Source organism: Artemia sp. Qi Xiang Cuo, chromosome 13, assembly GCF_049724085.1.
Source record: "Artemia sp. Qi Xiang Cuo chromosome 13, ASM4972408v1, whole genome shotgun sequence".
Classification (NCBI taxonomy): domain Eukaryota; kingdom Metazoa; phylum Arthropoda; class Branchiopoda; order Anostraca; family Artemiidae; genus Artemia; species Artemia sp. Qi Xiang Cuo.
Window position 1 is genome coordinate 58123789 of NC_142806.1, and position 12876 is coordinate 58136664.

General features: G+C 34.8%; 1 protein-coding gene across 1 annotated transcript in view; it reads left to right on the forward strand.

Moving 5' to 3' along the window:
• Positions 1–12876, forward strand: part of Dhc1 (dynein axonemal heavy chain 1) — a 432221-nt gene that overhangs the window by 370606 nt on the left and 48739 nt on the right. Inside the window, exons 46-47 of the mRNA XM_089098586.1 lie at positions 7330–7458; positions 10921–11073. Of these exons, the coding sequence (XP_088954712.1) occupies positions 7330–7458; positions 10921–11073 (282 nt within the window). The remainder of the gene's footprint in view (positions 1–7329; positions 7459–10920; positions 11074–12876) is intronic.

Sequence of the window (12876 nt, forward strand, 5' to 3'; positions counted from 1 at the left end):
ATAACTGTGACATGGTAAACCACGACGAAACACTACTGAAATATTCCAACTCTTGCATTTCACGAAAGGAATTCAGAATGAACTTTGAAAAAACAAGAGAATGTAACTGTGACAAGGTAAAGCGCAACAAAACACTACTGAAATATTTCAACTCTTGCATTTCAACGAAAGAAATTCAAAATGAACTTTGAAACTCAACAGAATGTAACTATGACAAAGTAAAGCACAACAAATCACTACTGAAATATTCCAACTCTTGCATTTCATGAAAGAAATTCAAAATGAACTTTGATAAATCAATAGAATGTAACTGTGACAAGGTAAAGCACAACAAAACACTACTGAAAAATTCCAACTCTTGCAGTTCAAGGAAAGAAATCCGAAATGAACTTTGAAAAATCAAGAGAATGTACCTGTGACAAGGTAAACTACGACAAAACACTACCGAAGCATCCCAACTCTTGCGTTTCATGAAAGAAATTCAAAATGAACTTTAAAAAATCAAGAGAATGTAACTGTGACATAGTAAACCACGACAAAACACTACTGAAATATTCCAATTCTTGCATTTCACGAAAGAAATTCAAAATGAACTTTGAAAAATTAAGAGAATGTAACTGTGACAAGGTAAAGCACAACAAAACACTACTGAAATATTCCAACTCTTGCATTTCAATGAAATAAATAAAAAATGAACTATGAAAATCAAGATAATTTGACTTTGACAAGTTAAAGAACAACAAAACACTACTGAAATAATCCAACTCTTGCATTTCATGAAGTAAATTAAAAATTTACTTCGAAAGATAAAGAGAATTTAACTGTGAGAAGTTAAATCGCAGCAAGACACTACTTAAATATTCCAACTCTTGCATTTCAACGAAAGAAATTAAAAATAAACTTAGAAAAATCCAGAGAATTTAACTGTGAGAAAGTAAACCACAACCAAATACTACTTAAATAATCCAGCTCTTGCAGTTCAATGAAAGAATTCCAAAATGAACTTTCAAAAATCAGGAGAATGTAACTGTGACAAGGTAAACAATTACAAAACACTACTGAAATATTCCAACTCTTGCATTTCACGAAAGAAATTCAAAATGAACTTTGATAAATCAAGAAAATGTATCTGTAACAAGGTAAAGCACAACAAGCCACTACTGAAATATTCCAACTCTTGCATTTCAACGAAATAAATCCAAAATGAACTTTGAATAATCAAGAGAATGTAGCTGTGACAAGGTAAACCACGAAAAGACACTAATGAAATATTCCAACTCTCGCATTTCAAGGAAGAAATCCAAAATAGACTTTGAAAAATCAAGAGAATGTAACTGTGACAAGGTAAAGCACAACAAAACACTACTGAAATATTCCAACTCTTGCATTTCAACGAAGGAAATCCAAAATTGAACTTTGAAAAATCAAAAGAATGTAAGTGTGACAAGGTAAACCACGACAAAACACTACTGAAATTTTCCATATCTTGCATTTCAACGAAGGAAATCCAAAATGAACTTTGAAAAATCAAGAGAATGTAACTGTGATACGGTAAACCATGACAAAACACTACTGAAATATTCCAACTCTTGAATTTCAAAGAAAGAAATCCAAAATAAACTTTGAAAAATCAAGAGAATGTAACTGTGACAAGGTAAAGCACAACAAATCACTACTGAAATATTCCAACTCTTGCATTTCAACGAAATAAACTCCGCATTAATTTTGAAAAATCAAGAAAATCTAGCTGTGATAAGGTAAACCACGAAAAGACACTAATGAAATATTCCAACTCTCGCATTTCAACGAAGAAATCCAAAATAGACTTTATAAAATTAAAACAATTTAAATATTACAAAGAACAACACACCAAAACACTACTGAAATTTTCTAACTCCTGCATTTGAACGACGGAAATCCAAAATCAACTTTGAAAAATTAGGAAAATGTAATTGTTATACGGTCAAGAGCAACAAGACACTACTAAAATATTCCAACTCAAGCACTTCAAAGAAAGAAATCCAAAATGAACTTTGAAAAATCAAGAGAATTTAACTGTGACAAGGTAAACCAAGACAAAACACTACTGAAATATTCCAACTTTTGCATTTCACGAAAGAAATTCAAAATGAACTTTGAAAAATCAAGAGAATGTAACTATGACAAGGTAAAGCACAACAAGACACTACTGAAATATTCCAACTCTTGCATTTCAACGAAAGAAATCCAAAATGAACTTTGAAAAATCAAAAGAATGTAAGTGTGACAAGGTAAACGCCAGCACTCATAAACGATCCTTTTGAAATTCTGCTAACAACATCGATGTTCAAGGTAAAAGTTTGAATCAGACACTTTTTAGGATATCGAGTGTCCCTACTGAAAAACTATTGCATAAAAAAAATAAATTAAATTTATCATACGACCTAAATTATTTCATCAGATACACCAGCACTCATATCTTGTCAACTTTTGGAGGGTGTTTCCCTATTTTCCGATAATCAGGCAATTTTCTCAAGTTCATAGCTTTTGATGATGTTGCTCCTTACTTTCAGTTGAAGAAACTTTTTTATAATTCAACTTCTGATCGCGGGAGGAGGTCACGGTTGAAGTTGTATTTCATGTAAAAATACCCTTTGCACTTTTCCATGGAAAATTCACTCCTCAAGACAATTCCATTCATGGCCACTTTTGGAAGGTGTTTCTCCATTATTTGATAATCAAGGCAATTTTCTCAAGCTCATAGATTTCTGATGATGCTGCTCCTTACATTTCAGTTGAAGAAAATTTATTATAATTTAATTTCTGAATCGCGAGGGAGCTGGGCACGGTTGAAGTTGTTTATCATGTACAAAATATCCTTCCCTTCTTCCATGGAAAACTCCCCCTCAAGACAATTCCATTCTTGTCAACTTTTGGAGGGCGTTTCTCTATTTTTCGATAATTAGACAATTTTCTGCAGTTCACAGCTTTCGATCTTGTTGCTCCTTACTTTCAGTTGAAGAAACTTTTATAATTTAATTTTTGATTGTAGGTGGCGGGACACGGTTGACGTTGTTTTCATGTAAAAACATACTTCCCCTTTTCCATGGAAAATTCCCCTCTCAAGACAATACCATTATTGTCATCTTTTGGAGGGGGTTTCCCCATTTTTCGATAATCAGGCAATTTTCTTAAGTTCATAGCTTTTGATGATGTTGCTCCTTACTTTCAGTTGAAGAAACTTTTTTATATTTCAATTTCTGATCGCAGGGGGTGGGCCACGGTTGAAGTTTTTTTCATGTAAAAATACCCTTCTCCTATTCCATGGAAGATTCCCCCTCAAAACAATTTCAGTCATGGCTACTTTTGGAGGGTATTTTTCCATTTTTTGATAATGAGGCAGTTTTCTCGAGCTCATAGATTTTGATGATGCTGCTCCTTACTTTCAGTTGAAGAAAATTTTTTATAATTTAATTTCTGATCGCGGGGAGCTGGGCACGGTTGAAGTTGTTTTCATGTAAAAATATCCTTCCGCTCTTCCAAAAAAAATTCCCCCCTCGAGACAATTCCATGCTTGTCAACTTTTGGAGAGTGTTTCCCTATTTTTCGATAATCAGGCAATTTTCTCAAGTTCATAGCTTTTGATGATGCCGCTCCTTACTTTCAGTTGAAGAAACTTTTTTATAATTTAATTTCTGATCGCTGGGAGCTGGGCATGGTTGAAGTTGTTTTCACGTAAAAACATCCTTCCCCTCTTCCACGGAAAATTCCCCCCTCGAGGCAATTCCATTCCTGTCGACTTTTGGAGGGTGTTTCCCTATTTTTCGATAATCAGGCAATTTTCTCAAGTTCATAGCTTTTGATGATGTTGCTCCTTACTTTCAGTTGAAGAAACTTTTTTATAATTCAATTTCTGATCGCAGGGGTGGGCCACGGTTGAAGTTGTTTTCATGTAAAAATACCCTTCCCCTGTTCCATGGAAAATTCCCCCTCAAGACAAGTTCAGTCTTGGCTACTTTTGGAGGGTATTTTTCCATTTTTCGATAATGAGGCAATTTTCTCAAGCTCATTGATATTGATGATACTGCTCCTTACTTTCAGTTGAAGAAAATTTTTTATAATTTAATTTATGATTTCGGAGAGCAGGGCACGGTTGAAGTTTTTTTCATGTAAAAATAGCCTTCCCCTCTTCCATAGAAATTTTCCCCCTCGAGACAGTTCCATGCTTGTCAACTTTTGGAGGGTGTTTCTATCCGTTAAACAATTTTAAATTGACAACACTGTCCAAACATCACTTGTGTATTATACAGTACACAATCAACCCATCTCCCCCAAAACACACTTCTTCGTATAGTATAACGTTAAACTATTTTAAATTGACAGCACTGTCCAAACATCACTTGTGTATTATACAGTACACAATCAACCCATCTCCCCCCAAAACACTTTTTAGCCATTTCTCGTTAAATTTTTTTTTATTTCTTAACTATTTTAAATTGGCAACACATCGAAGTATATTTTAAATTGACAACACTGTCATAACATCACTTGTGTATTATACAGTATACAATCAACCCATCTCCCCCCAAAACACTTTTCAGCCATTTCTTGTTAAATTTTTTTATTTCTTAACTATTTTAAATTGACAACACATCGATTGGCTGCCTAAAAAACAGATGTCGGCTCGAAAAACAGTCTAGTTGAAAAACTTGGAGTTGAAACAAACTTGAGTGGGGAATCCCGTTCATATTGCTATCTTTTTTGCAATGTTTAGGAACAGGTGGGGAATCCCCGCTAGTTTGGAATGGTACCAACGGGGCATAAGCAAATAGCACGTAGTTCCATAACGTGTTCAATCACGTGTAGAGGTTCCATAGAATAACAACGGAAGGAACAAAGAATAGCATGGGAAGGAACGTAAGCCAAGCAAATAGCACTGGAAGAACATAAGCCAAGCAAATAGCATGGGAAGGAACGTAAGCCAAGCAAATAACATGGGAAGGAACGTCAAACAAGCAAATAACATGGGAATTCCTAGGGGCGCAAGCAAATTCCATAGATACACCCTACTGAAACTGTTGCTAATGTTGAAAACACAAATTTATAATTCCATCTAGCGTTTGGTGACTTTGTTTGACCATAAACTAAGTAGTAGAGGAAACTGTTGCTAATGTTGAAAACACAAAATTTCTAATTCCATCTAGCGTTTGGTGACTTTGTTTAACCATAAACTAAGTAGTAGAGGAAACTGGTGCTAATGTTGAAAACACAAAATTTATAATTCTATCTAGCGTTTGGTGACTTTGTTTAACCATAAACTAAGTAGTAGAGGAAACTGTGGCTAATGTTGAAAACACAAAATTTCTAATTCTATCTAGCGTTTGGTGACTTTGTTTAACCATAAACTGCTTCACTTCTGTTTTTTCAGGTAATAAAAATTTCAAGGGAGGGTAAAAAAGAACAATTCTATCCCCAGTACCAGTAGGCCTGCCAACTCAAACTCAACCAGCCTACTTAAAATGCTTTGATTTTTCCAAGCTATCGTAGCCTAAGCCTATTTTGTGAAGACTGGATTTTGACTTAAATAGTTCTTGAAAATAAAAATTGCTGATTAAATATCAACTGGAGGGAAACTTCAACTTTAATCTTAATTTTTTGTAGATTAATCAAATTCTCTTTTTCTTTAGTATTTTCTACTTTTTTAAGTTTTCATGTCACTTCTTACTTTCAGTTAAAAAAAATTAGTTTTTTTTTATTTAATTTCTGAGCGTTTTTGAATTAATACAGGTTTTGATTTTGGCTCAACGTACATGAATAATTAAAACGAAATTTGCATATTAACTTTTTTTACTTTTTTTTGGTTAAATGGCTTTCTTGGAAGTGGATTAATTTTATTTACGAATGTTTTTATTAGTAATAAATATACGTAACTTAGGAATTAACTTAAGTAGCGAACTTCTATATTCGTATATTTTTATTAAGTATATTAGGGGATTTTCTCCCTAGTCAATGCCTCGCTCTTTACGCTATAGTTCAAGTTTTGCTCCAAATCTTTAAGAATGACCCTTAATCACAAAGGCAGTTAATTAGGATAAATAGCTCCCATAAAAGTACTAAAAAAATTTTAGCGTAAAGAGCGAGGTACTGACTAGGGAGCAAACCCAATCATATACGTAATAATTTCTGTTCGTTTAACGTTTTGAAGTGCTCCTTACTTTCAGTTGAAAAACTTTTTTTTTATTTAATTTCTAATCTTCTTTTTAAAATAATGCTGGGAAATCCGGTGCCCCCTTCATAGCAATGTCTCTTTTTCCATGAAAACTTCCTCCATGTAAAGATCCTCCCAAGTAAACCCCATCCCCCCCCACTACCAAAAAAATCTCTCCCGAAAATATCTGTATACTTCCCAATAACCAATACTATATGTAAACATTGGGCAAAGTTTATAACTTGCAGCCCTTCCCCTGGGGACTGAGGGGGATCAATCGTCCTCAAAGACATAGTTATTATATTTTTTGACCATTGTGAACAAAATGGCTATCTCAAGATTTTGGTCGGGTAAATTTGGGAAAAAATGAGCGTGGGAGGGGACCTAGTTGCCCTCCATTTTTTGGTCACTTAAGAAGTGCAGTATAACTTTTAAATTCCGTTCGAATGAGCCCTTCCACTATACTCTAGGGCCACTGGTTCGATACGATCACCCTTGGAAAAAATGAAAAAAAAAAAACAAACAACTAAACATACATGCGTGATCTTTCTTCTGGCAAAAAATACAAAACTCCACATTTTTGCAGATAGGAGCTTGAAACTTCTATTGTAGGATTCTCTGATACGCTGAATCTAATGGTGTGATCTTCATTAAGGTTCTATGACTCTTAGAAGGTTTTCCCCCCTTTTTCCGAAAATAAAACAAATTTTCTCAGGCGCGTAGCTTTTTATGGGTAAGACAAAACATGATGAAACTTGTATATTTGAAATCCGCGTAAAAATTAAACTCTTTCGATGTATCTATTGGTATCAAAATCCCGTTTTTTAAAGTTTCGGTTACTATTGAGCCGGGTTGTTCCTTACTTACAGTTCGTTACCACGAACTGTTTGATTCTTTCTAACATGTTGAATTTTGTCGTTACACACTACACTGCGCGTGGAGCTTGTAGTATCTGATCCTTATATTCCCATGTATTATTTCCTGTTGTCTTGGCACTGAAAAAAAAATGCAAATGTGGACGATCCATGAATATTTAAATCTCAAAAGAAGCTTAAGTAGAAATAAAAATGATCCCAGGCTGTTTTTTTTTCGAACTGGTAACAAAGGGCATAATTTATCATTTTTTGTATTTTTTATTTTAGATTACGCTGGTGAAAAGCACATTAACGGATTTAAAGTTAGCAATCGAAGGCACAATAGTTCTCTCCCCTTCCCTTCGCAATATTTTAGATGCAATTACTGACTCCAGGGTACCAATTTCATGGAAAAAGGTAAGACATCATTTGGCCAAATGCCAAATGACGTGTATCATTGCTTTTTTTACTGTTCTCTTAATAGTCCTCCAATTAGAAAATTAGTGATAAACTGTGATCATTGAGGGGAGAATTGGTCCCTTTAGCTCAAAGAAATTATAACATGATTTTACACCTCAAAACTTTACATATTTTGCCGTGTTTTACTAAAAAAAAAACTCATATGAAAAGCTTCATATGGTCTGTTTAAGCTCTTTGGCTAAATTAAGATTTTTTAAAATGTTATTGACTTGGGATAATATCAAATTATTTAGTCATGAACACGTTTGAAAAAAAATAAATTAGTTCTCATAAGGGCCTATCCCTAAAAAAAAAGAAAACATGGAGAGTATACATATTTTGGACTCAGTGACAGAATCATAGGCAACGCAATTGCGTTGCCTAAGTAAAGAGCGATGTGGGCATAATGTATTATTTATCTTTGGTTTGTTTGTTTTAGACCAGGCTTCTTGGTATAGAAGGAGTTGTTGTAGAAACGTTGAAAGGGGATCATTCGATTAGAACTTGCAATAGTAATTTTCTACCTTTTTAATAGTAGAAAGTGATTGGAGCAGGTAAAGACTCCGAGTTTTTGCCAGCTTTCTTGAGGCGAGGTGGTTGACACGTACCCTCGCTTGGAGCATCGACACTAAGAATACTCTCGGTTTCTTCGTTTGCTCTGTCACCAGAGTCACTGCCACTAGCAACAGCAATACTTTCATCAGTCCTCAGAGGTTTTGATCTTGTTTTTGAGCGCTGGACAAACTGACTTGTCACTGACTTAACGAAACAATAATAATGTAAACTCTTCTTTTGAGTTGATTTTGGACGAATTTGGATAGAGCGTCTTTCTTCGAACTCAGATAGAACTGTTTTGCACAGTACTTTGCTGCTTGAGTGTTGCGGTATTCGTCATCAAACTCGTAAACAGTGACAGGATTTGCAGCTTCTTTCGCGCTGACAGGGAAATTCCCAGTGCGTCACAGCAATAGTTTCAGCTGCTTTTTGGCATTTAGTCAGATCACAGCTTATATAATGCACTAAAATTTTGTCTTTGCACGTTTGCGAAGAGGCGGAGTCATGAAAAGGGGGCTAGATTGATGTGTTTCAAAAATGTTAATGGAGATGTATAGGAGTTTTCGCTACTGTTCGTCTATGTACTTATTCTGAGACACAAACCAAATTTAGTTTCATACTGGTATCAAGTGATCTATTCATTTCAACTATTTTTAAGGGGTCAATTTACTTTTGCATGCGCAGTAATAAAGTCAGCCCCCCTCCCGGCAAGACCTGTCAAACAAGTTGGGATCTGGACCGCAATAATTTGGTGTGTGTCAAATCACATATATTAATTTGAAGAAAGAATCAGATTAGGAAAACTGAAAATCACTCAAACATATATTAAAATTACAGGCTGTCGACATCTCGTCGGCTTCGAATCGACGAGCGTTGGCGCTGCTTGCCGACACCTTCGAATTTGCCCACATAAGCAGGTACCTTCGAAGCAAGCCATTGTCGCTGTGCGCCGATACCTTGAAACTTTGGAAGGGGCCTTCTTCCCCTTAGCCGTGCCCCCTGGTAATAGCTTCCGCGAACAGTTTTAGATCTGCGTGTAACATAGTGTAAAAGCCAAGTATACAGGAATAAGAATATAACAATAGCCATTTCTACATAAAATTCAATTCAAGCAATTTTAGTTACAAAAACAAAACTCAATGGGAGAACAAGTCGCAATAAAGTAGAAAAAGTGCTTGAAAAAGAGAGCGGTTGGATGTCATCCATGCCAATTCAGCATACCAATCAAACAGTTCGTGGTAACGAACTGTAAGTAAGGAGCGACCCTGCTCAATAGTAACCGAAACGCTAAAAAACAAAATTTTGATACCAATTGATACATTAAAAGAATCAGATTTTTATGCTGATTTCTAATATATAAGTTTTATTTACATATAAACTTTAATTAATCTTATTCATCAAAAGTTACGAGCCTGAGAAAATTTGCTGTATTTTCGAAAAAAAGAGGAAACACCCCTATAAAAGTCATAGATCTTAATGAAAACTACACCATCAGATTCACCGTATCAGAGAACCCTACTGTACAGGTTTTGAGCTCCTATCTGCAAAATTTTGGAATTTTGTAATTCTTGCCAGAATAAAAATCACAGATGCGTGATTTTTTTTCAGGGGTGATCCTATCAACCCAGTTGTAATAAAATATCGTGAGAGAGCTCAGTCTAACGTAAATTAAAAGTTCTAGTGCCCTTTTAAGTGACCAAAAAATTGGAGGGCAACTAGGCGCCCTCCCACGCTCATTTTTCTCAAAGTCACCGGATGAAATTTTTGAGATTTTCATCATAGTCGAAAAATCTCCTAACTGTGGTTTTGAAAATGACTTAATCCGACACGGTCCCTGGGGTAAGGGCTGCAAGTTATGAACTTTGTCCATTGTTTGCATGTATTATTGGTTACTGGGAAGTATACAGGCATTTTCAGGGGCTATTTTTCTGGTAGGGAGGGGGCTGGGGGGAGAGTAGGTTACTGTGGGAGGATCTTTCCATGGAGGAGTCTTTCATGGGGGAAGAGAATTCTCCATGAAGAGGGTGCCGGATTTCCCAGGAGTATTTAAAAAACGATCAGAAACTAAATAAGAAAAACAAGTTTTTTCAACTGAAAGTTAGGAGCGACAGTAAAACTTAAAACGAACGGAAATTATTACGTACATTAGGGAATTCTTGACCTCGTTAATACCTCGCTCTTTACGCTAAAGTCTTTTTCTAGTACTTTCAAAAGATCTATAAATACTAATTAAACGGTTTTTGTGATTTAGGGGTCATTCTTAAAGAATTGGAACAAAATTCGAACTTTAGCGTAAAGAACGAGGTATTAATGAGGTGGCGAATCCCCTCATATACGTAATAATTTCAGTTCGTTTTAAGTTTTTATGTTGCTCCTCACTTTCAGTTGAAAAAACTTGTTTTTTTATTTAATTAAAAAAAAGACATGGAGTAACAACAATAATAGTAAAGAGGAGAAAACACTAAAGAAAGTATAGAAAAAAGTACAACTCAAATGGTAGAAAACATAAAATAATAAAACAAAAAACGACAAAAAGTTTTCTCTATAACCATTAACATTACCAAATTCCCGAAAAGAAACAACTTTCTAATGTGATTCCTAAGTTGAGGTACACTTTCTGCTACCGAAGTACCTTAAGGTATATTCACTGTCAGATTTACCTAATGCCAAGTTCAACATTTAGCTAATCCTAGACATATTTGTAAGTCTTCAGACCTAGCTAGTGCTAGAACTTTAGTTCAGTGTGTTTCAAAATTTAAAGATTTTCAGGAATAATAATTTAAATGAAACATCCAGTTTGATAATGTTGCTACAAATTAATTAAACTGATTAAAATGGATTAAAATATAATTTTTTTATTTATAGATTTCATGGGACTCGACCACTATTGGTTTTTGGTTCACAGAACTAATTGATCGCCATTCCCAACTATCTAGATGGTGCTTTAGAAGTGCTCCGTGCGTCTTCTGGCTGGGAGGATTCTTCAATCCACAAGGCTTCTTAACTGCTATGCGACAGGTAATTTTTCTCCTTTTGAGATAAATAAATCCAGCACACTTTAATAAATACAGATGGCACTGATCCATTATGTTCAATATAATCTAAATAAACCATCTACAGGGGTAAGTATCCCTTAGGTGAATGGTGTTCAAGGCCATATCCGGATTTTTTTTTTCCGAGGGGGTTTTATAAAACGATTTTTATTTCGAGGGGGGAATACACAACAAAAAAACGCATAAAAAATGTGTCTATATTCATTTTGTTTTGTTTTTAAGGGTCGGAAAAAAGTTGGGGGAAAGGGGTTCAAACCCCCTAACTCCACCCCTGGATACGGTCTTGATGGTATGTATAAAAAAAACGCGGAATAATATGATAAAGTTACAATAGGTGACTTTCCCTACTCTCATTTAATTTTTTACACAGTTTCAGTGTTAGAATCACTGTTGCAAGAAATACTGTTCTGGTGTTTTTTTCAACAGCTAACATTCTCTGAGCTTTTTTTTCCGAAGCTCATATCTAGATCAGGAAAAGGGGAAAAAATTTTGAAAAATTAGGAAATTTTCCATCTTTTTCTAATGACTTTATAAAAAAGGAAAACATATCGTATTACTCGAGCACTAAGTTTTAAAAGAATATGAAAAAACTAGCCTTTTTCACAGGTATCTTTGAAGGGAATGCAAGGTAGAGTAAACTGAAAAAAATAACAACAACAAAAAAGAAAAAATCAGTGTATGGCATATATTGAATCCTATTCTTTTGAATCCCTGCATACGATTTATCTGAAACTAGCCAACACGATGAAGATTTTAGATATATGTGATCCCTCTTATCTTAGTAATAACTACAATCGGCCGACATTGCTTTATAGGTAAATTGCACAGATTTTTCAAAAGCGTCTTTCTGAAAAAAAACATGTATTTTGGGTTACTAGGCTAGGTTATCAGGGAAATATGTCACAATATGCAATAAAAACCTATTTTAGTGCCTTTGTTGCTATTCTTTTTGTTTTTTAGTGGATGCACGCGTACGCAGTAACGTATACATTTCATTCATATGTGGATGATTTTTATTGAATTCTCAGAAGTTATCATTAAAGAATCAAATGTATTCTTTTCTATTTGGGCCATACCCAGAGTTTCGATTGAACATGGTTAACTCATATTTTGTGGAAGGGGTTGGGGGCTTTTTAACATACATTTTTTTTTCATAGAGTGTTGTTTTGTACAACACTACATTTTTTAAATACAATGATTGTTCACATAATTAGGGTAAAAGTTTTTGAGTGTTACTTCAGATCATTTAGCTTTGTCCATTATTCAAAGGATGTATTTCTTTTTTTTGTCAAATGAGCTGAGGGAAGTTGGGTCAAAAGAGGTACAAGCTCATTGCCGAGTAAATTACAGAAAGAACCTTGGGAGGATCGAACTCTATCCCTTAGGCTTCATTTCAACTTGACCCTGCTTCTACCATCACCAAGGCTTCCTTCATCATCTCTGATAACCAAATTTTCGGCAGGCTTCTATATATGGATTCTTACTTCTCACTCGATTCTCACGCTTGTCTTCTAGACACAGACAATTTGAGCCTTTTCTTGATGTCATGACGTCCAAATGGACCTTAAATTAGATGTGGTGCCTTTGTAAAAATGCGTTTTTTTTTTAATTTGACCCTTTGCCTTGGCTTGTCTTTTATCATAATGAAAGATACATCGCCGAATCTTTGGTTCTTTTAACTGTTCAGGTGGTGGAAAGAAACTCCTTCTTTTTCCTCGGCTTGTCTTTTGTCATTGTGAAAGACATATCGCTGAGCCTTTGTTTCTTT